This window comes from Malus sylvestris, chromosome 3 (genome assembly GCF_916048215.2).
Source record: "Malus sylvestris chromosome 3, drMalSylv7.2, whole genome shotgun sequence".
NCBI lineage: Eukaryota > Viridiplantae > Streptophyta > Magnoliopsida > Rosales > Rosaceae > Malus > Malus sylvestris.
This window is the reverse complement of record NC_062262.1, coordinates 28,289,237-28,314,009: the sequence shown is the minus strand read 5'-3', so window position 1 is coordinate 28,314,009 and position 24,773 is coordinate 28,289,237. Positions and strand designations below refer to the sequence as shown.

Sequence of the window (24,773 nt, the reverse complement as noted above, 5' to 3'; positions counted from 1 at the left end):
AAGGACAAACCGAAAGCTTTCCCATAACTGTAGGATTACATCAAGGCTCATCCTTAAGTCCTTACCTTTTTGCGTTGGTAATGGATGAGTTAACAGGACATATTCAAGATGATATTCCTTGGTGTATGCTTTTCGCAGACGATATAGTGTTGATAGATGAAACTCAGGAAGGGGTAAATGCAAAGCTTAACCTTTGGAGAGAAGTGTTGGAATCTAAAGGTCTTCGCCTAAGCCAATCAAAGACAGAATATATGGAGTGCAAGTTCAGTGCAGATGGAGGCCAAAACGAGTTAGGGGTGAGGATCGGAGATCAAGAAATACCAAAGAGCGACCGTTTTCGTTACCTAGGATCTATCTTGCAAAAGAACGGAGAATTAGATGGAGATCTCAACCATAGAATACAAGGTGGATGGATGAAGTGGAAGAGTGCATCTGGCGTGTTGTGTGACCGCCGTATGCCACTGAAGCTCAAGGGAAAATTTTATAGGACGGCAATAAGGCCAGCGATGCTGTATGGCACAGAATGTTGGGCGGTGAAGCATCAACACGTACACAAAATGGGTGTAGCGGAGATGAGGATGCTTCGTTGGATGTGTGGGCAATGAGAAAGGATAAGATTAGGAATGAGGATATCCGGGGTAAAGTAGGAGTAGCCGAAATTGAAGGAAAGATGAGAGAAAATCGGTTACGGTGGTTTGGACATGTGCAAAGAAGGCCTACTGACGCTCCGATTAGAAGATGCGACTATGGGACAGAGGTTCAGGGCCGAAGGGGTAGAGGAAGACCTAGGAAAACTTTGGAAGAGACTCTAAGAAAAGACTTAGAGTACTTGGATCTAACGAAGGACATGACACAGGACCGAGCACAATGGCGTTCTAAGATTCATATAGCCGATCCCACTCAGTGACTTGGATTTTCCAAGTCTCCAACCGAGAAGTTTTCCTCAATCGAAAAATTAAGGGAACACTACCCCAACCTACATGCTCCACTCAGAAAGCTTCAACATACAAGCTTCAACAAAAGAAAATTCAAAGAACTTAGCGAAGAAGGCTTTGGTGTATTTAACACAATACGTGGAAATGAAGGAAAACTTATTTATTGATATCCCCGATAAGCTACAAATATGTACATATACATGAGTCAAAATAAACAAACAAGATGGAGCCTTCACAAAGGTTGCTTAGGAGAAGTCTCAGCAGTCGGTAGAGCCCCAGAAAGAGAAGGCATCGGAGGGGGATCATTCGGAGCCTCAGTACTGGACAGAACCCTAGAAGGAGGAGGCATCAGAGGTTGATCATTTGGAGCTTCATTACGCGGTACAGCCCCAGAAGACGAAGGCAATAAATGCCTTTGGAACAAACCCACAAATCTTTGATGATCAAGTAAAACCTGACCATCAGTTTCCTTCATCTGGTCAAGCTTCCTCTTCATGTTTGTAGCATAGTCATGTGCGAGCCGGTGCAACTGTTTATTCTCATGCTTGAGCCCTCTAATCTTCTGTTTGAGACTCATCACTTCGGCCGCCAATGATTCAACTTGGCGGGTTCGAGCAAATAGGCGTTGGGCCATATTAGACACAGAACCTGCACACTGAACACTGAGAGCCAGTGAATCCTTAACAGCTAACTCATCAGACCGTTTGGAAAGTAGTCTGTTATCTTTGGGAGTGAGAAGGTTCCTGGCCACCACCGCAGCGGTCATATCATTCTTCATCACGGAATCCCCAACGGTAAGAGGACCAGTAGGGGAGACGAAGGATGAGCGCCATATGTTGTCTGGAGAAGGCGGGGTTGCCTCTTCAACAAGGTTCAAGTCAAAACGACGGTCGGAGGAGCCAGACATTTTCAAAGGTATTGAAGAGAGAAGAGGTCGGACAAATCAAGATCTTAGAAGTGCAAGAATGGAGCTTCTACTGGTGGAGATTCAAGTGTGCTTTGGAACTTAATGCCAGCCCCTATAAAAAGCTGCACTCGACGGAGCTTCAGACATCGAAGAGGCGCCTGCTCAGAAATCGAAGAGGCGTTTGCTTTCTCAAAAACTGGGCTGCTTAGAGACCACGAGGGTTGATCTCATAAATCGAAGAGGTGTTTGCTTTCTCAAAAGTTGGGCTGCTCAAAGACCACGAAAGCCGATCTCAGAAATCGAAGAGGCGCTCGCTTCCTCAAAAGCTGGGCTCCTCAGAGACCATGAGGGCCGATCTCAGAAATCGAAGAGGCACCTACTTTTCCAGCCTTGTCAGCACCTGTCACACGCACACTCAGCTTTGCGGAAATTATGGGTATTCTGTCGAAGACTTCTGGGGAAGTAGAAAACACATGAATCTTACTGTCCAATCACCCACTTCCCACACGCAGCAATAGCTCATGGGTACCACAGATAACTTTGCCAAAGTTCTCTGCCAAAGTTGAGCACGTGAAGCTTGCAGCTCCCACTACATCGCTCTGACCAAGAAGGGTAAAAGAATAGCAAAGAAACAGCACTAACAAAGTTTAGACCCATAAATTTTGAAGGTATAGCTACCATATTATTACCCACAAGGGTAAAGGAACAGTACCACTGTTGGATAATTGGAAAGTCCCTGTGTGTCAACCTCTGTGCCTCGTGGCAAGGTAGACTAGCAAACATGCCCAACCTTTACTCACATTCGAGAAAACACTCCCAATAAGATTGCTTGCTCCAAAATCGAAGAGGCACCGTCCTCCGAATCTCGAGAGCCAGACTCCCAACATGACTACTTTCTCAAAAATCGAAGAGAGGGTAAATGAACAGTACCATTGTTGGACAATTGGAAAGTCCCTGTGTGTCAACCTCTGTGCTTCGTGGTAAGGTAGACTAGCAAACATGCCCAACCTTTACTCACATTCGAGAAAACACTCCCAACAAGATTGCTTGCTCCAAAATCGAAGAGGCACCGCCCTCCGAATCTCGAGAGCCAGACTCCCAACATGATTACTTTCTCAAAAATCGAAGAGACACTGCTCCCCGAATCTCGAGAGCCAGACCCCCAGCATGATTACTTTCTCAAAAATCGAAGAGGCATCGTTCTCCGAATCAATCGAAGAGGCGCTCGCTTTCTCAAAAGCTGGGCTGCTCAGAGACCACGAGGGCCGATCTCAGAAATCGAAGAGGCACCTTCTTTTCTAGCCTTGTCAGCACCTATCACACGCACACTCAGCTTTGCGGAAATTATGAGCATTCTGTCGAAGACTTCTGGTGAAGTAGAAAGCACATGAATCTTACTGTTCAATCACCCACTTCCCACACGCAACAATAGCTCATGGGTACCACAGATAACTTTGTCAAAGTCTCTGCCAAAGTTGAGCACGTGAAGCTGGCAGCTCCCACTACATCGCTCTGACCAAGAAAGGTAAAAGAATAGCAAAGAAACATCACTAACAAAGTTTAGACACATAAATTTTGAAGGTCTAGCTACCATATTATTACCCACAAGGGTTCTGTCGAAGACTTCTGGTGAAGTAGAAAGCACATGAATCTTACTGTTCAATCACCCACTTCCCACACGCAACAATAGTTCATGGGTACCATAGATAACTTTGTCAAAGTCTCTGCCAAAGTTGAGCACGTGAAGCTGGCAGCTCCCACTACATCGCTCTGACCAAGAAAGGTAAAAGAATAGCAAAGAAACAGCACTAACAAAGTTTAGACACATAAATTTTGAAGGTCTAGCTACCATATTATTACCCACAAGGGTAAAGGAACAGTACCACTGCTGGATAATTGGAAAGTCCCTGTGTGTCAACCTCCGTGCTTCGTGGCAAGGTAGACTAGCAAACATGCCCAACCTTGACTCACATCCGAGAAAACACTCCCAACCAGATTGCTTACTCCAAAATCGAAGAGGCACCGCCTTCCGAATCTCGAGAGCCAGACTCCCAACATGATTACTTTCTCAAAAATCGAAGAGACACTGCTCCCCGAATCTCGAGAGCCAGACCCCCACCATGATTGCTTTCTCAAAAATCGAAGAAGCATCGTTCTCCGAATCTCGAGAGCCAGATACCACATACCACTTTTTCAAAGTGCTCTGACAGAGTTAAAACATGTGAAGCTGGCAGCTCCCACTACCGTGCTATGACCAAGCAGGGTAAAGGAATAGCATTACTACTTGTTGTTAGGGAGACTCCTATATATGTCGACCTCCATCCCCAACGGACAGGCAGACCTGCAAAAATGCTCAACCCTTCCTCATATCTGAGAGGGCACTCCCAACGAAGCCTTTCGAAATATTCAGCTTTCTTTCCCCCCGATAATACCTCTGCAAACAAGCTATACTAGAGCAAGAATATCTCATATCATCAGGGTTAAAAGCAAGAGTATCCCATATCATGCTTTTTCCCTGTCTTTTCCTTTGGCCTTGTTTTTACCTGCAAGACAAGGAGAAAGAGAGCAATCAGTCAGCACTTGAAATCAAGCTCCCAGCCAGGAACTGACAGCCTGGAACCCCTTACCTGATTACTTACCTGGCATTGCTCTCGAGTACTCATCTTCAACATCTTATGTTGCCAGGGAAGATACCGCATCTGCTTGAGGAACAGATAGGGCAAGTGCGAAGGATACAAGGAAGCATGTGGAGACAAGCGTAACAGCACACGTGCCGATCCATCCATTACTCTGTCAAAAGCAAAAGTATCCCATATCAGCAGGGTCGAACGTACTCTAGATTTGATGGACTTGTTTTGACCCTCAAATTCTTCAGTCGGCCTTATACTCTGGAGGAAACCAGAAAACCCTTCAGCTCAGTTCAAGAATAAGCCTGTGGAAAGTTACTTCTTCAAAAGCAAAAGTATCCCATATCATCTCTTCTCATTTTTCTTCTCTTTATCCTTCATGCTGCTGCAAGATGGGGAGAAGGTGAACAATCAGCCGGAGCTCTGATTGCTTACCTTGTCTGTCACCTCTTTCAGCAAATCCCCTAGCTCGGCGACTTGGGGGACTCCTACTACATGGTTTGTATCGCGCTTGACCAAGCCTGAAACTACAAGTAAGCTTCAAGTGAAATTGATACATTACCTTGTGCATCTCCACCAGTTAAAGATACCACCCCTGGATGGAGGAAGAGTACTTCCAGAGAAGCTGCCACATCTACCTATGAGACAGATAAGGCAAGTCAAGATGATACCACACTCCGATACTTAGAAGTTTCGCGATTACGAGATCATTCTCCCACAATATTTCCTAATGTCATTTGTACTCTAATGTCATTTGTACTAAAGCATTCACTTGTACTCACTAAAGGAGAGCTTGAACCTATGTACTTGTGTAAACCCTTCACAATTAATGAGAACTCTTCTATTCCGTGGACGTAGCCAATCTGGGTGAACCACGTACATCTTGTGTTTGCTTTCCTATCTCTATCCATTTATATACTTATCCACACTAATGACCGGAGCAATTTAGCGAAGATCACAAAAAGCGACCGTTTTCGCTACCTAGGATCTATCTTACAAGAGAACGGAGAATTAGATGGAGATCTCAACCATAGAATATGAGCTGGATGGATGAAGTGTAAGAGTGCATCCAGCATGTTGTGTGACCGTCGTAGGCCATTGAAGCTCAAGGGAAAATTTTATAAGACGGCAATAAGGCCAGCGATGTTGTATGGCACAGAATGTTAGGCGGTGAAACATCAACACGTACACAAATTGGGTGTAGCAGAGATGAGGATGCTTCGTGGGATGTGTGGGCACACGAGAAAGGATAAGATTGAGAATGAGGATATCCGAGGTAAAGTAGGAGTAGCCGAAATTGAAGGAAAGATGAGAGAAAATCGGTTCCGGTGATTTGGACATGTGCAAAGAAGGCCGACTGACGCTCCGATTCGAAGATGTGACTACGGGACAGAGGTTCAGGGCCGAAGGGGTAGAGGAAGACCTAGGAAAACTTTGGAAGAGACTCTAAGAAAAGGCTTAGAGTACTTGGATCTAACGGAGGACATGACACAAAACCGAGCGCAATGGCGTTCTAGGATTCATATAGCCGACCCCACTTAGTGGGAAAATGCTTTGTTGTTGTTGTTGTTGTTGTACCCTATCCTTCTTCTCGTGATTTTCCTTCAATTTTTTACTGCTCCAGAATTGGCTCCACTACAATCTTTATCAAATCGGATGCTGCCTACACCACCAATTAGAAACCAATCTAAAAAAATCATCAAAATTTAACAAAGTCATAAAATATTGAAAAAAAATACACAAAACTCAGATGAATTTTTACCTCGTTGATGTAAAATCACACTTTTTGAGGTGAAGAGCCATCCGAACAGAAAATTCAAAGAAAACGCATGAGTCCTGGGAGATTGCTAATTTCTCTCCAACCCGCATCGCCCTATTCGGAACTAATTCCGGCACATCCTGTTCCTCCTCAGTCCGTTTGAATTGCAACTCTATCTCCCTTGAAGTGGCATAGGACGATGGCGATCACAGCACAGGGTTGGTGCTGCGGCAATACACCCTTGCCCAGGACCTTGAAGAAGTCGTAGTAAGTCCCGTCGATAAGCAATGCATTGTCCTTAGCCTCCTGGGGGATGAGCGACTAAAGCTTGTCGACATTAATGATGAGGCAGTAAAAGTTGCTGTGTAGCTTGTGAAAGTATGTCACTTTATTGAAATACCCCAGATCTGGTGGTGGTGCATGCCTCCGGTGATACCGTGACCTCCTAGATGTTTGCGGTGCTTCCCTATACGTAGACCGGCGCTAACGCCTCTCTTCTTGTGGTTCTTATCAAATTGGATCGTCTTTTCTCTATCTTTTCTCTGAGTTTACGCCTCCTCCACTCACTCACCTAGCTAGGGTTTATGCGCCTCCACCTTTTCAAATATAAGGGTATTTGTGTAATTTACACTCTAGAAAAAAAATACAGTAATGATGTCATCTTACAGATGTATTAACTTTTGTCTCTCTTTGAAATGTTTAAAAAGTAGTGTCTCAATTTATAATTAAGAATTAAAAGACCCCTCATGCCTGTAAAGAAACTCAGTGGGGAGGGCCAAACCACAAACCCCTTAGACCATCTTCAACCCTTGGGCTAAAAGCTAAATTTTTTAGCCCGGAAAATTTGGCTTTTAGCCCAGAAACATCTTTTCTGCTCCAACCATTCTGCCCTAAAATTTTAGCCCGGAATTATTAAAGAATGAACTTAGGCTAATTTTTTTCTTAAATCAATTTAAAAAAAAAAATATGTAGATTATTGTAAATTAATTTTATGAATATTTTAATCTCAAAAAATTTAAATTCCGATAAACATTTGACATTTAGCCCGGGGGGAAAGCTGAGGGGTATTTGGCCCAGAAATAACATTTGGCATTTAGCCTAAAATTTTAGCATGTGTTGGAGAGTGTTTGGGGGGGGTAATTTGGCTTTTAGCCCAGGTTTGGAGATGGTCTTAGTAGCTAATGCCCGGAGGGGGATAGGATATGGGGTGCTAAACCTTCAGCCCGCTTTGGGCTCCCAACCTCGGGGTCGCTCCTTCACCTTCCTCTCCCTTTTTAGTTAAAAAAAAAGTATTAAAAATATACTCTATGTATAATTTTTCCTAGTATTTATTACATTTCTATGTTAATTTTTATTTTTAAATTTAAAATTGTTGATTAAAGTCAACATTTAAAACAATCTGCCTTCTTGTGTTTTTCATTTCAAAATTGCTCTAATTAACAACATTCAAGGGACCCAAAATCCAAGAACTACTGTAATTTGAAATGCTAATGAAATTCAGTCTATCGTCAATTCTAAAAAAATTATATATGTAAGTGGCCTTTTACCATAGTGGTGGAAAGGTAGCGAGCCCTTACATGACGAAGTGGATTCAAATCCTAAAGGTGACTAATCTAACATCTAATCTAACAAAATCTATTCTTTGACAAAAAAATTTAAAAAAAAATCTAAAAAAATTATGAAATTGTAAAAATCAGAAAATTAATGGGATTATAGATTTACAAATCTCACGGATTATGAGATTTTAAAAAAATGTCTACAATAAAAATCGGGCACATATTTCTGCAAATTTAATCGAGTAGTGTTAAGGCAAATAATGTACCTCATTAAATATATTATGGGTACTTATGAAAACAATATACCTATGAACTTGACAGAAAAAGTACCAATGAACATAAAAAAAATTTATGTACCCAAAATCCATTAAATACCGATGGGTACATACACTGAATTTACAAGTACCCAAATAAAAATAAATATAAGAGAAAAAACTCATGGGTACATGACACACCCTGTCCCGAAGGAGGGCATGCTGGCCGTCACGTGAGAGTGACGTAACCATTTGCACAGTACGGAAGCTTTAATTATACAATTTATAAGTTGATACACCCGAAGGTGAGTCCTAATTTTGTCCAATCTGTCAGAACACCGTCGAATTCCTCGTAGTCACCACACCTTTGTGATTCCTGAACCTGGAGGGGCGCAAAACCAAAATTGAGTGGGTCAGTAAAACAATTCTTTTCCAAATCCAAACATTTTTCAAAACGTTGTAACCCCTCTCCGTAAAACCTGTATATTTTCCCAGAAATGTAAAATATAAATATACATATATATTCTCAAAACTTCATTTTTACTATCTCAACATTATCTCTTTATCAATCATGCCATGCCATGTCATCTCAACATTTCTCATATTAATTATGCCATGCCACATCATCTCAACAGTAATAAGGTATGAATGCATCAACATAATCATATCAGGTGCAAGAAAGTAATCAACCGTAGGCCCTCTAATAGCCCTATACGGTTGAACCTAGAGCTCAAAATCTATCATTATCACTCTACCGGAGTCACCTCTGTGACCTGTCCGGCCTTCTGCACACAAGTTACGCTCTAGTGCTTTCTCATCAATCATCTGTGCACATAATCTAAGGTCACCCACCAGTCGGAATCTCACTAACACTCTCGCGACTGGCCTGTCGTACCCACTCCGCGTGGACTGTACGACTAGCATCTACTTGGATCCAAGGCGAGCGTGCGATGCGGTGAATACTATAAGCACTAAACCATGGTGCAGGATTTGAGCTCAATATATATCAACATCATCATAACAGTAATTAAATACTCACCTGATACTCACCTGTGCGTCCGCCGCACCATTCATTCATATGCATCATATCTCAATTCATACTTTTCATATCATTTCATGCATGGCAATTCGATTCACATTTCTATATACTTTTCATATACTTTTATGCATGGCATTTCAACTAATATATCTCATATACTTTTATACATTTTCATTAAAAGCATAATTTCATGCATTTTCAATTTCTGGGAAACGGCAAGTATATATGTATACGGAAAACAAAACTGCCCACTCACCTGGAGTTCGCCCTACAACTCCCTAGCACAATACGCCAAGGCGTCATAACGATCGGCGCCTAAAACAATAATTAATTCCAACCTCAGAATTCATAGTGATAGAATATATAACTTATATAAAATACGTCACTACGTAGTTCGATCCGGAAGATCTGCCACTCAGATTTTAAATCCATAACTTCCAGAGGTCCACAATATACCTCTAGGACAACTTCCTAAAATTTCATTACCATCCAACGGTCGGATCTCCGTCAATTTCCAAAACTAAGTGACGGTTAACATTTTATATTATGGACTTACAATTCCAATTCCGGAAGATCCGTAACTCGGATTCCCAATCCGTAAGTTCCAATAATCCTCAAATATTACGTATTACAACGTATCAAAGTTTGGTGACGATCCAACGGTCGGATCATCAATTCACATTTTCACCAAAACTATAAAACGTTATTCGAACACCTAACCAACAATCCTTAATAACTTTCTCATACGGTGCTCAAATTGGGTATATGAATATACCACGGTGATCTACTCGACGTCACGGACGTCGACATATTTTTAAAATAATTTTATTTTTATTTATTTTTTTTACTGTAGCACCTTCTTCTTCCTTGGGTCGCCGGACTGGTTTTTCCGGCGGCCGTTTTCTGAACAGTTTTTCAAATTGCCATAACTTTGTCATTTCTCAACGAAATCAAGTGCTTCAAAAACGAAAGTTGTAGCCCTTGAAGAGACAAAGAGAATGGTACCTTGCACAACACCTAGTTCGCCGTGGTTTGGCCGGAAACTGCCTCGAAAGCCTCGGAGGTCGCCGGAAACTGGGTATTTTTCAAATGAGTATAACTTCTTCAATACTCAACGAAATTGAGTGAAACAAAAAGGAAAGTTGTAGTACTTGACGAGACGAAGAGATTGATACCTACCTAGACTCCTAACTCGCCGGGGATTCGCCGGAAAACGCCTCGAAAGCTCCGGCCAAACTTTGAACTTGTCGATCTCCGTGTTCTTACGTCCAAAAACTTCCAACGAAGCACTCCGAGCTTCCTTGGGACCTTACTAAACTCGCTGTGATCTTGTTTTAGCCTAAAACGTAACCAATTCAAAGCTCATGAACAGTGTCATCTCACGGCAACTTTAGAACTAGGGTTTTCGAAGTGAAACTCACCTGAAATTGGTATCCCCGTGCTCGTGAAGTCCCCAGGATCACGATGGTGGTCTTAAATGGAACGTTGGTACAAGATTGTGGTGGTTCTTGGTGCTCGTCTGTGTGAGTTCGAAGGAGAGGGAGAGAGACAGAGAATGAGAGATTGTGAGGGAGGAGAGAGAAAGACAGTGAACGGGAAATGAGGAGGGTTTTGAGGGATGTGGGGATCCCACGTGGTCCTTATTCCCATCTCCAAACACCAAACTTTAACATTTTAACCTAAAAATCTAAGTTTCATCCTTATTAAATTCCATTTTATTTTCAAAACTTAGGAACCTAGATAATTAGCAACCTGAGCTTCACAAACTTAGTATTTCTTAAGGGCAATTTCGTCCATTCACAGCCACGAATATAATAATTTGGAACGGGCTGTGACAGTACATGTGTAAAAACTCATTAAAAAGAATGTATCACATTGTTTTATAAGCATTCATATGAACACATAAAAATTCAACACCAAAACCATTTTACCTAATTTTTTCCAAAAGACCTTGTCCCTATGTCAATATGTACCAACAGATATATTTGAATGAAGTAACGTGTAACCCATGAAACATAAAAGTGTAACCCACCATACATTGAAGATTGAACAATCAAGATTAATTTTCAGTAATAAGCAAAAGAAAAAAAAGTTGATTAGGGAGCTTTAATGAAAATGACTTCTCCAAACTTTTTATTAACTAAAAACTATCTAATAACTTTGTTTAATAAAAAGAACTTAAACTCTAATGAAAAGAATTTAGATTTTAATGAAAATAACAAAAGTTTAATATAATGCAAAAATTGACGCGCCAGTCTCACGCGTTTCAATTTCCATTACACACTCTCTCACTCCCTTCCTCACACCACCCATTCCCATCTTTCCAATTCTTAACTCTCATTCTCTCTCTCTCTCTCTCTCTCTCTCTCTCTCTCTCTCTCTCTCTCTCTCTCTCTCTCTCTCTCTCTCTCTCTCTCTCTCACCTATCCATTCCCATCTTTCCAATTCTTAACTCTCATTCTCTCTCTCTCTCTCTCTCTCTCTCTCTCTCTCTCTCTCTCTCTCTTTCTCTCTCTCTCTCATCTTTCACCTATTCCCATCAATTTTCTCTTTCTACTTTCCTCTCTCATCACCCATCCAGATCAACTTTCTCTCTCCTCTCTCCTCTCACATTTCTTCACTCTCGCAAGTCACTCTACTTGACATACCCCGACCTGGTATGTCCTTTAGGACTCCGAATCGAGTTATGTTGGGCGACACCTGGAAGGTGACGAAACTATAAAGTGTAGTAATGTGGAATTGTGAATAAATTTAAACCTAAAAGTACTTAAATATAAGAGTGTGCTGTGAGCGGGAATGAACTCATTTCACATGTGATGTCAGAGCATAAGCAAAGTACAGTAGAGTAGATTGAGAATTATACCATTGATGGTAATCATCAATGTCCAGATTGCCAGGAATCCTCGTCGATATAAAAGCTCAGCTACTAAAACCTGGAGGGGCGAAAAACAAGGGTGAGTGGGCCTGAAAATAAAGTTTTATAAAAACCTTTGAAAACGTTATAATCCCTCACCGTAAAACATGTATAGTTTCCAAAATATACATACTACGTAGTATGAAAATACTTATCGTAGCCTGCAAAACATAAATAAGGCATGACATCCCAAAATCACAAAATCTCAACAGTAATATAAGTAAAATCAGGTGCTCAACAACCTATGTTAACACACCAGTCGGAGTCGCCTAATGCGACCTATACGACTACACCTATTGCTCATCAATAGTCGCCTAATGCGACCTCTACAATAAGACTGGGTGTAATCATAATATACGCTCTAGTGCTATGATCACGTGAAGACTGACGCTATGCGCGGTCACCTACAAGTCGGAGTCACCTAATGCGACCTGTACGACAGGACTGGCACCTACTTGGATCCAAGGCGAGCATACGGTGCGGGAGGTGAACATACACGTGAAGGACTGGCCCTGGCCCGAGGTGAGCACTAACATCGTGGTGTAGCAATGATGAGTAGACTACATAAATATAAACATGCCATAATGATTCAATAATTCTAATCAACATAATAAACTTACATGCCCATCCCGTAGGATTATTTTGGCATTTCACAACAGTGCAACATTTCTTATAACATTATGTAATTATGGCATCAAAGATTATAAGCATACCTGTGTAACTCGTAGGATGTAGCATATTTCATAAATTCCATCATTTCGCTAATTCTTATAAACTTTAGTCTAATCCAAGCGTACGTAAGAAATTCTTTTTCAAATGCACAAATGGAAACTATCAAATATATATATATATATACACACACACTATAAAAAGGAAAAAGTCCCACTCACCTAAAGTCCGCGTTACAACTCCCTAGCATGAATATCGAGGCGTCACGAACGATCGTCGCCTAGAACAAATATCAAATCACGTCTCAGAATTCTTATTGGTAGAACACGTAACTTACATAGAACACATCCCTAAGGATGTTCTAGAATGATTTGAAACCCATTGACCAAAAGTCAATAATCGGTCAAAGGTAGACGGTAAGGTCCATAACCCTACGTAACTCGATCCGGAAGATCCGCACCTTGGATTTCAGATCTGTAACTCTAAAGATACACATTATGCTTCTCAAATAACATACTAAAATCTTACCAAGATCCGACGGTCAGATCTCCGCCAATCACAATTCAAGTGGCAGTTAACATTTTATTTTACTAACGTACAAATCCAATTCGGGAAGATCCGTATATCGGATTCTTGATCTGTAAGTTCCTATAGTCCTCAAATATTACGTACTATAAAGTATTAAAGTTTAGTGATGATCCAACGGTCGGATCGTCGATTGCTAACTATTCAAGTGGCGGACCTTAATGGAACTAAGTTCAAACGGCGGAATTTTGTCAATCAAACTTCACATATGGAATTGGAGTATCAAATTAGCCTAGGAAGGTCAGGGGGTGCCTCGGCCCCACGCGGTGGCCAACCACTCCGACTCACTGGAAAATTCAACTATTTCAAAAAATTCTCAAATTTTACAGAAATGAAGATCTCAATAAGTAGAGCAAGTTTTATACATGTGGCCAAGTTCAATTTGGCTGGGAAAAGCTCCAATTCGTCTCGAATCCGCTAGAAACCCTCAAAAGGGTGGCCTTCGATTCGGCTTCTCCGGTGCTCCACCGCCTCCAAGGTTATTTGGGGTTTGTTCCTGGGCTCAAGGAACACCTGAGGATGGTTATGGTTGACGGAAAACCTTTCGGAATTGGACGGATCACCGCCGTGCACCCTTTGAACTCTTGGTTAGAATTCCCCCAATTAGAGCCAAATTGGCTCAAGTTTTTGTATAAGAAGGGTAGAGGGAAGGATCCTAGGATGATTCCAAGTGATGAGGAATCTTAAATTGCCGAAGAACCATTGGAAAATGCTTCGAAACCAGTGGCGCTGCCGGTAGGGTCTTGGGTATCAGGGTCAAGGGGATGGAGGTCTGGGTTGGATGCCACTCACCTCTCTCCTTTCCCTCCCTGATCTCCCCCTCGATTAGTCACTGGATCTTTCCTTCTTCCTGATTAGGGAGCATCCCTTTCCCTTTCTCTCCTCTAATTGGGCAGCAACCCTCCATTTCCTCCGGTCATTCTTCTTCTTTCCCTCAATTTTCTATCAACTAATATTAAAATAGTAATAATATAATTATGAGAAATGTATAAAATAATAAATAGTAGTCCTTACCAATGTACTTTTCAGATATGTAGTTCCGTAAAATTTTAACTGTAACTCCGATTTCGATTCCGTTTGCGCCTACGCGTTCGTATCTTTGAGTACTTCAAGAATATGCTAAAATAATATTTTGTACGTCTCACTATAAGTTGGTCAACGAAAGTGAATACCCTCACCTCTAGGGCATTTTCGTAAAATCACATTTTAAAAATTTATAAAATCGTAGAACTAGAGACGGGTTGTTACACTACTCTCACTCCATAAACAATATAATTTTATTTTATTTTTTGTTTTATTGTTTGTTTATTTATTTGACCATTGTTTCATGACTTCTTTAGAACAAACTATAATAATATTACAATACCAAAAATGAAGAAGATTATCATTTTTCATATTTAAAAATAGTGCTTATTTTAATTTTGAAATAGTGATTTTAACTTTAGTGTGGATAAATTTTTAAGTTTGTGTCATGTCATATGAACGCTGACTATTTTTAGAACTAAACATTGATTATATCTAGAATTGAACGCTGATTATTTTTAAAATTGAACATTGACTATTTCTTAAACTGAACACTAGTACTATCACTATTTCTTAAATTGAACACTGATACTATCATTATTTTTAAACTGAACATTGACTCTTTTTTAAATGCTCATTGTTTTTGCTTGATTGCTTATTTACCTTAAATTTTAAAAAAAAAATTGAGATTTCAATTATCAACTAAAATCTAGACAAAGCAATTAATATTAATTACAAAAAAATAAAAAATTAGGCAAATACTTTAACCAAAAATTTAAAAAAATACAGGCTAGCAAAGTGTTTACATATGTAAATTTTTAAATCTAAATTAAGGATGTGGACAAAATCAAAAGGAGACTTTGATAAAATAATAATAATAATAATAATAATAATAATAATAATAACAATTAGATTTCAATCAACGACATATAAAAATTAGGAACGACAACCTAATTTCTTAATAATTTATAAAAGCTCTACACTGCAAAAAATAAATAGAATCATTGATCCCACTAAAACCCTGGGCCCGGGCTGATCTTTACATATATGGAGTTTCCCAGAGCAACACAAACAAATACTCATATACATGGCATAACGAAGAAGAAGAAAAAATGTTAAATCTCCTGAGTAAAACCTTGTCAAGCTTGTTGGAAGATTTTTCCTTCAAGTACTTAGTATTTTTAGCTATATTCCTCATACTGATCTACAGATGGTTCTCCAGATCCACAAACTCATCACCACCTTCTCCACGAAAGCTCCCTGTCATTGGAAACCTCCACCAACTAGGCCCGCACATTCATCGCTCACTGAACTCCTTAGCTCAACGTCATGGACCTCTCATGCTGCTCCATTTTGGAAGCGTGCCAGTCCTTGTGGTCTCTTCGGATGATGCTGCCTGCGAGATCATGAAAACCCAAGATATCACTTTCGCCAACAGACCCAAGAACATCTTCTTTAAGAAGGTTTGCTACAATTTCAAAGACGTGGCCACGGCACCTTATGGGGAGTATTGGAGGCAGGTGAAAAGTATATGTGTTTTAAATCTCTTAAGTAACAAAAGGGTTCGCTCTTTTAGTATTGTGAGAGAAGAAGAAACGGAATCCTTGATCACCAAGATAAGTCAGTCGTCAACATCAACATCATCAGTTGTGAATTTAAGCGAAATGCTTGAGACGCTTACTAATGATGTGGTGTGTAGAGTGGCACTGGGGGCGAAATACAGTAATCGCGGCGAACGTGGAAAGGTGTTTAAGAAACTTTCTTCGGAGTTGTCAATCTTGATGTCACGTATCCATATTGGAGACTATATTCCATGGCTTGCTTGGGTCAGCCGTCTCAATGGTTTGGACGCCAAGTTCGACAATCTGGCTAAACGGTTCGATGAATTTCTTGAAATGGTCGTTCAAGAGCATATAGGTGATGCTCTTATCAAGAACGAGGACCAAAAGGATCTTGTGGACATTTTGCTTTGTTTGCAGAAAGAAAGAGGGGATGATTCTCTTATTGATGGAGTTAGCATAAAGGCTATTATCTTGGTAATTATTTCTCACTCTCTCATTCTTTTGTCAAATGCGTACATAGTTGTCTCCCTAAATGAGTTCCTAACTAAAATTTAGCTAAAAAGGGCTTAGAGAATTTCATTATCAATCAAACTTACTAACATGTTCCTAGAATAGTGAAATTTCTAGGAGCTCCTACGGCCTCCTAGCATTAATTACTATTTTTTTAATTGGTCATAATATTATGACTCTCTAAAGTAGAGAGTAAAGATGAAGTAGAATTTTATACGGAGCAACTAAAATAGCTTTTCAAAATTTTAGCTAAAATTTAAATAAAAAATAGAGAGCATGATTGGAGATGCTCTTAGAGTGTTGTTATCTATTTTACAATAATAATATGCTAGAATGACAATGTTTTAAAGGGCTGGTGCAATAGTACATTTGCCATGTGGTCATATCTTAGAGTATCTTTATGGAGATGTCAAATGTAAAACATCAAAAATGATATTTGATGGTTTATGTGACAATTTGATATTTTGACCAATTTTTTGCTCCACCCAATTGTTAAATAAAAATGTTATTCTATAAGTATTTTTTCCCATCTCTTTGTGGGGTCCAACTATTAAGATAAAAAATCAAATATTTAAAATACACAACACCATTTATTATGAATAGCATCACACCTATTACAAAATTATTGAATTAATTTGATAGTAGCTGTCAAATTTGACTCAACTCCACGTAAGCAATTGAAGGCTGTGTTGAAGAGAGTTTACTATTATTTTTTTTTATTGTTTTATGTCTAATGTAGCAATTTTGATATCCCCTTATTTGCTAGAAGTTAATAAGTTTTGGGTATTTTAATATGAACAAATATAATAGGGAGATGCCCTTTCCACTTTATTCACGTTCCACTCTTTTAGAGTATCTTGGAGTCATTTCTAATGTAAGATAACTCTTTTGGAATACTGGTAATTTAGGAAAGAGTGTAAAAAATAAGAATGGAGGAATCTAAAGTAATCTTTTTGAAGTGATAATGACAATTTTCATGAAATATACCACGAAGCTGATAATTCAGACTTAGCTATATATTAATTTTCATCAAATATCATATAAAGTCCCAACCACTGCCAAAATCATAAGTTTCACCCTATAGATGTGGTATGAAAATATGACAAACATAGTTTTATTGCTTCATCCTTTAGTATCTAAGAGGAAAGATTGTCCTCATTGTATAAATACTTAATTGATATTTTGAATGAAACTACATATATAAACATTTTACTCGAGAAAAGATGTAGTACTGTTGAATCACATAAGTAGCTAGGTGCTCAAATGTTAATTTAATCAATTTTTGTTCATTAACATTCTTGTAGGATATGTTTGTGGGTGGCACTAATACCTCATTCACACTCATAGAATGGACGATGTCTGAGCTTTTAAGACATCCAAAGATCATGGAAAAACTGCAGAATGAGGTAAGGGGAATTGTCGGCAACAAAACGGACATAATTACGGAGGATGATTTGGTTGGGATGCACTACTTGAAAGCCGTGATCAAGGAAACTCTTCGCCTGCATCCTCCAGTACCATTACTACTGCCCAGGATGTCGTCTCAAGATGCAACGATAAACGGTTACAGCATTAAAGCCAACACACAAGTTATTGTGAATGCCTGGCAGATTGGAAGAGATCCAAAGTCATACAACAACCCGGAAGAGTACGAACCCGAAAGGTTCTTGAATAGTACACTAGATTATAAAGGAAATGACTTCCACTACATTCCATTTGGAGCTGGCAGACGGGGCTGCCCAGGAGTCCAGTTTGCCATGGCTGTCCAAGAGATTGCTTTGGCAAATTTAGTGCACAAGTTTGATTGGGCACTGCCTAATGCTGCAAGAGGGGAGGACCTAGACATGACTGAGTCCACTGGAGCAAGCGTTCATAGATTATATCCTCTTAAAGTCGTTGCTATTCCATATTCGGGCTAATGTAGTATTGAAGAAACCAACACAATCATCTGTACTGGAATATTTCATATTTTGTTTAACAATTTTGTAGAAATTTGGTTTAAGTTTCTGGTATATTTCATGTCTTGTGTGAATGTACATTAACACATATAAAGGAAAAGAGAAGGACATGTTACAACCAACCATTCTTAGACTAAACCCTAGAGACCGGATAAAGCTATACCCTAATTGGGAATTTTAACGAAAAACATCCGGTACTATTCACTTTAACAAAAAACCATATTTTTACACTAAAAAGTAGTCAATCCTGGTACTATTCACTTTACCCTTTATTTTGTCCTTATCGTTAAAACTCAAAGTTTTCGAACCATTTTCATTAATTTTCCTTTAATTCAATGGATGACATCAAACACAATGCTAAGAAGTGATCTACACTTTAATGGTGAGCAGCCAAAGTTGACAAAAGGTGCCATGATTTCTGATGTCATATTTGTCTAGGATTTGTAACTCCAATACTCTCCCCCAAGCTGGATTGAGGAGAATAGTTGAGCCAAGCTTGCCTAGGAGACGCTGAAATTATGCAGACGATAGAGCCTTAGTAAACATGTCTGCCAATTGATCATGACTGCGAGTGAAGATCGTTTGAATGAGTAGTGACTGAACTTGAGCCTTGATGAAATGGTAGTCAACTTCAATATGCTTGGTCCTTTCATGAAAAACTAGGTTGGCAGCAATGTGCATGACTACCTGATTATCACACATAAGAGACATGAGAATTGTACTCGAGAACCTTAGGTCAAACAAGAGACCTTTAAGCCAAATTAATTCATATGCAGTGGCAGCCATTGCTCGATACTCAGCTTCAGCACTAGAACATGCAATGACTTGTTGTTTCTTGCTCTTCCAAGTGACAATGTTGCCTCCAACAAATGTCCAATAACCAGTGGTGGATTTTCTGTCAATGGCACTGGCTGCCCAGTCAGCATCAGTGTATGCATGAATCTTAGTAGACTGGTTGTTACGCATGTGGATGCCCCTATTTATGGATCTTTTTAACAATATTGAGATGTTATATTGTGGGTGCATGCATGAATTGAGTGACCAAGTTGACAGCAAAAGTAATGTTTAGACGAGTAATGGTAAGATAGATTAGCTTACCAACCAATCTTTGATAATACGTGACATTCTTGAATGGCGGTAAGCTTAAGTATACTATCAATTAGGGTGACAGCTAGCTTGCAATCATTGAACTCAGCTTCCTCGATGAGATCCATGACATATTTTCGTTGGTATAAAAATAAACCTCGTTGTGGGGTTGCCATCTCAATGCCAAGGAAATACTTCAACTTCCCAAGGCCCTGATGGCAAAGGTTTAATGTAATGAGGCTTTCAAGGCTTCAATTTCATATGCATTGTCACCTGTGATGATAAGATCATCTACATAAATAAGGACAACCAACTTCCCATTGATCCATTTCGTACAAATAAGGAAGAGTCAACATTGCTTCTGAGAAACCCCTCATTTCCAACATTGAACTAAGTTTGGCATACCAAGCTCTTGGTGATTGTTTCAAATCATAGATTTCCTTGTGTAGTTTGCACACCATGCCATCCTTTGCTTCAGAGTAACCTAGGGGAATTTACAAGTATACTTCCTTCTAAAGCTCTCCATAAAGGAAATCATTTTTAACATCCATCTGGTACGTATAACGATCAACCACAATTGATAGCAACATAGAGTAACACACGCACTGTGTTCATTTTTGCCACTAGGGCAAAAGTTTCCTTGTAATCAACCCCAAAGGTTTGACTGAAACCATGAGCAACAAGCCTAGCTTTGTGTCTCTTTATTGAGCCATTAGCTTTGAGCTTAGTTTTGTAAATCCAACGACTCCCAACTGCCTTCTTTCCTGGAGGTAATTAAACAACACTCTAATTGAAATTCTCCTCCAAAGCTTGAAGTTCTTCAGACATGGCTTTCCTTCAGTGAGGGATAAGGTTAGCTTCTCGAAATGTAGTAGGTTCTACAAGATTTGAGACCTTAGTAAGGAATGCAACATGTGAATTTGAAAAACTGTGATTACTTATTGCTTTAGAGATGGAACATTTAGAAGCATAAGTAACATAATCCACAAACTTGGTAGGGGCCTTCCTTTCTCGAGTTCGGTTCCTCCTAACTTTTTGAGAAGGTTGATGAGTGGAGGGTTGCGGTGCAGCCTCAAGATCATCATTTCCTTGTGAGTTAGGTTGAGAGACTGTTAAGATTGTGGTTTCTAACATGACTTCTTGCTCTTGATTGTTACTGCTTTGTAGAGAATCATCATGAGTTAAAGGCTCAGTGCACATAGGCAATGGAAACAAATGACACAGAAGCTCCCCCTTACATGAAGTAAGACCTTTTTTTTTTTTTTTTAAATGGAGTCTCTTCCTCAAAGTGAACGTCTCTGGATACAACACACTTGTTAATGTCAGGATTAAAACATTTATATCCCTTTTGAGTAGATGAGTATCCCATGAACACACATGTCACAACCCTAGCATTCAATTTATCACAATGTTGAGTTTGCACATGTACAAAACAAGTGCAATCAAATACTTTCAAGTGTGACAGGTTTATAGGTCTGTCTTTAAGGGTTTCATATGGTGATCTGAAACCTAGAACACGACTGGGAAACCTATTGATCAAATAAGTAGTTGTAAGAATTGCATTTGACCAAAACTTTTTTAGTACATTCATGTGCAACATGAGTTCACGAGTCTTCTCAAGTATATCTCTATTCTTCCTCTCGGCTATCCCATTTTTTTGTGGGGTTCCCACATAACTTGTTTGATGAATAATTCCTTACGAACTCAATTATTGAGTCATGATATTGGACAAGAACTCAGTTCCATTGTCTGATCTCAATGTTTTAATAGTTTAGTGAAATTGTGTTACAACCAACTTATGAAAATCTTTAGAAAAATAGTTGAGACTTCACTTTTAGATTTCATGAGATAAAGAAAAGTAACTCGAGTGTAATCATCCACAAATATGACAAAATACTTGTAACCCTCTATTGATTCAAAAGTTGAACCCCATACATAGTGTGTACCATTTTGAATGGTGTGCTAAACTTAGACATTGAATAGCCAAAAGGCAGTCTAGCAAATTTGGAAAACTAACAGATATCACATGTAAAAGATGGGTGACAAAACATGGGAAATAGTTTTGACAAAACAAATTTGGATGGATGAGCTAGTCTTTGATGCCAAATTTGTTGATCTTGGGTTTTACTTGAATTTGCTTGAAGAGTTTTAGGTAGATGGGACTTCTTGCAAAAATAATACAGGCCATTTAGAAAGAAACATTCACCAATCATCTTCTTGGTGATACAATCCTGAAATATCACATTAGTTGGTGAGAAAATGGCAATGCATTTTAAAGTAAACGTGAGCTACCCTATGAAAAGTTATTTAAAAGGGAAAGATGGAACATGTCTCTATGTTATATGACATCTACCCATCACCGAGACATTTTTTCCATTTGCGATTGACACTTCAGAGGGTTTTGAAAAAGGATGGAAATCATGCAAATATGAGACTTTATTTTTCATGTGATCAGTGGCACCTAAGTCAATTATCCAACAATCAAGTTCAACACTAGTTTGGAGTGCAGTGGAGAAAGCATTGAGGATAGTTGAAGCCTTATCAAGAGGAACATGGTCATGGTCAGCAAGGAATCCAACAAACTGGGCAAGAAGTGTAGTGTGGTTCTCACTTTCAACCTTTAGAGTTGGTGCAGCTTCTCCATGTCCTTTGATTTGTAGATAAGCTACAAATTCATTGATAAGGGACAAGGGGTTTGTAGTGAAGTCTACTGAGCCATGGTTGAGGAGCTCGATGCATGATTCGCAATGTGTTGTGCTTTGTACAGAGTCATCTGTGATGTTTTGGAAGTGATCAACCTAATGTTCTTATTGAATTTAGGTTTCAATTCTGGATGTAGTTCCCAACACATTTCCTCCATATGCCCTGTAACATTGCAATACTTGCAATACTTGCACTTTAGGTGTGGATTCTTCCTCATGTACACCTTGTTGTCAGTTTATCTGTAGTTCACATCATATCCTCGAGTATCAGGTATTTTGTGGCTTAACTCTTGGTTCATCACTCTTTTTCTTGCATTTTCACGTTGCACAGTAGCACAAACATTTTGAAAGGATGACAACTCTACACTCATTAAGATGTGGCTTATGAGATCTTCATACTTGAAGCCCAAGCCTTCTAGCAACCGATATATTTTATCTTCCTCAGCATGTTTAAGAAGGATCAATGGATTAGTGGTATGAGAAAGGTATACATCCAACTCATTCCACATGGTTTTGAGGTTGCCAAGATGTTGAACAAAGGTCATTCCTTCTTGTTGAATACCTGCAATATCTTTCTTTAACTAAAAAACAAGAGCATAATTATTCTGGTTCCCATACATGTCCTTCACAGACTTCCATAAATCTTAAGAGGATTCTGAGTAGCTAAAGATCTCAGCTACATGCTTCTCCATGTTGTTGAGTAGCAGAGACATAATCAGTTAGTCTTTGCATAACCATGCTTTGTGTGCTGGGGTAGAAGGATCAAGCGCTTCAATTCCTCCATTGATAAACCCTAGCTTTCCTTTTCCACCTAGAGCAAGAGACACTGCTCTAGACCATGGAAGATAGTTGAATTCATTCAACAAAATTGAACATAAACGATGATTTGTATTTATCCCAGTGTCTGGAACAAGAGAAGGAGAAACTTGTGAGTTTTCTCCCTCAAGATTTATTGAGCTTTCTTCAGCCATAACTAGAGCTTGAAGATGAACAACAGCGGATAAAAAATGGGCAAAGACAAGTCAAGAATGACACTGCTCTGATACCATGTAGAAATTTGGTTTAAGTTTCTGGTATATTTCATGTCTTGTGTGAATGTACAATAACACATATAAAGTAAAAGAGAAGGACTGGTTACAACCAACCATCCTTAGAATAAACCTAGAGACCGGATAAAGCTATACCCTAACAAGGACTCCTTAATTTAAGGGATTACATCAAACACGATGCTAAGAAGTGATCTACACGTTAATGGTGAGCAGCCAAAGTTGACAAAAAGGTGCCATGAGTTCTAATTTCATATCTGTCTAGGATTTGTAACTCCAATAAATTTAAAGAAAATTTATATTGTCATTCCTCATTTTTCTATTTCATTGGATGAACATTTATTCATTTTTAATTTCTTTTTTATCAAGGTCATTTGGTATTTTGTAATTAAACATTATTTAACTATTTCCAAATATATCTATTTATAACATTACATTTGGTATATTTAAATTGATGGAGCCACTTAGTACTACGATCTAGTGACAACCCACTTCAATTGTAAGTGAGAGGTTTTATGTTCGATTCTCACCAAACTCGCAAATAAATCCCCATCGTTCATGCCAATCGACGGAACATCCACTCGAAACAAATCCCACCATCTTTGCCGCCACAACCCTTCGTGCACAGCAGTTTTAGTACTCCTAGAGAAACCCTAGCAAAACCCTAGGGCGACGTTAGAGAGGAATCTATCCCCATTCGTTTAGTATTATTTGGTATACATTTTATTTGTTTGTAATTATTCAATACTTATCCTTGTTTTACCTTATCAAAATATAATTTAAGCTTATTGATTAATTTACCCTTAAATCAATCTAATAGCTCAGATTAAAGAGGATTTCAAGGGTTCCTAAAATAAGGACCTTAGATGAGCAATACGTCGACATGACCAACCACTCTCATCCCTTTCATCGAGTTGCCATCTTTTTAGGCAATTGACTTTGTATTTTTACTTGTTTTTATTAAGTTTCCACTTGCAAAATTGCAATGTCAACGAGTTTTGCAAATTTTCTAAATCAATATGTATTGAAAAGGACAAGATCAGATTTCTCACAAAAATAAGGGCAAGAACAAGTTGAAAGCAATGAAGATTCTGGTGCATTATATTAGTGAACTTATAATCCTTCGTGTGGCGTTGGTAACAAGACTTGTTCATGTGTGAAGATAGGAGTCATGAATGCTTTTACTATAAACTTATCACAACTCTTATGGAGACTTGGAAACCTTAATATATGCTATATGGATTTTTATTTAAAGTCATTGTGTGTTATAAATATGTAAAAGTTAGAGAGATAATCTTTACTAGTGACAGGAGCGATGCAGGTGTAAAATATCACACTGAAGCTATAACAGCTATAACACAAGAGGATGACAAATAAAAGAGGGAGGAATAGATACTGAAGTTATTAATCTTTCCTTTCTTCTCAGTATATCTCTCTGTCCTTTAACAGCAGTCGGAGCGCTTTATTTATAGAGCAACTCCGTATTATTACAGTTTGAAATTTACAATACATCTTTTGAAAAACGATCTCCTTCATTTCCAAAGTCCACATCTCAACACCGCCAATGTTTTCATTAATCTGCCAATGTTGAAAATCCAATCTGTGTGGGCATTGAAAAATCTACCAAGGTTTTCAATATCA

The 24,773-nt window shown here is 39.0% G+C and overlaps 1 protein-coding gene and 1 long non-coding RNA gene across 2 annotated transcripts; one reads left to right on the top strand and one right to left on the bottom strand.

Annotated features, from left to right (window-relative positions):
- Positions 1-8,302: 8,302 nt before the first annotated feature.
- On the bottom strand, positions 8,303-10,898 carry LOC126616067 (uncharacterized). Its single transcript, XR_007620995.1, has 4 exons — positions 10,499-10,898; positions 10,257-10,416; positions 10,083-10,151; positions 8,303-9,392 (listed from the first exon to the last, which is right to left on the bottom strand). It is a non-coding gene; the product is annotated as an uncharacterized LOC126616067 (long non-coding RNA).
- Positions 10,899-15,328: 4,430 nt separating this feature from the next.
- Positions 15,329-18,423, top strand: LOC126614766 (cytochrome P450 736A117-like). Its single transcript, XM_050282423.1, has 2 exons — positions 15,329-16,304; positions 17,645-18,423. Exons 1-2 carry the CDS (start codon positions 15,381-15,383, stop codon positions 18,257-18,259), a joined length of 1,539 nt encoding a protein of 512 aa, XP_050138380.1. The 5' UTR covers positions 15,329-15,380; the 3' UTR covers positions 18,260-18,423.
- Positions 18,424-24,773: the final 6,350 nt, after the last annotated feature.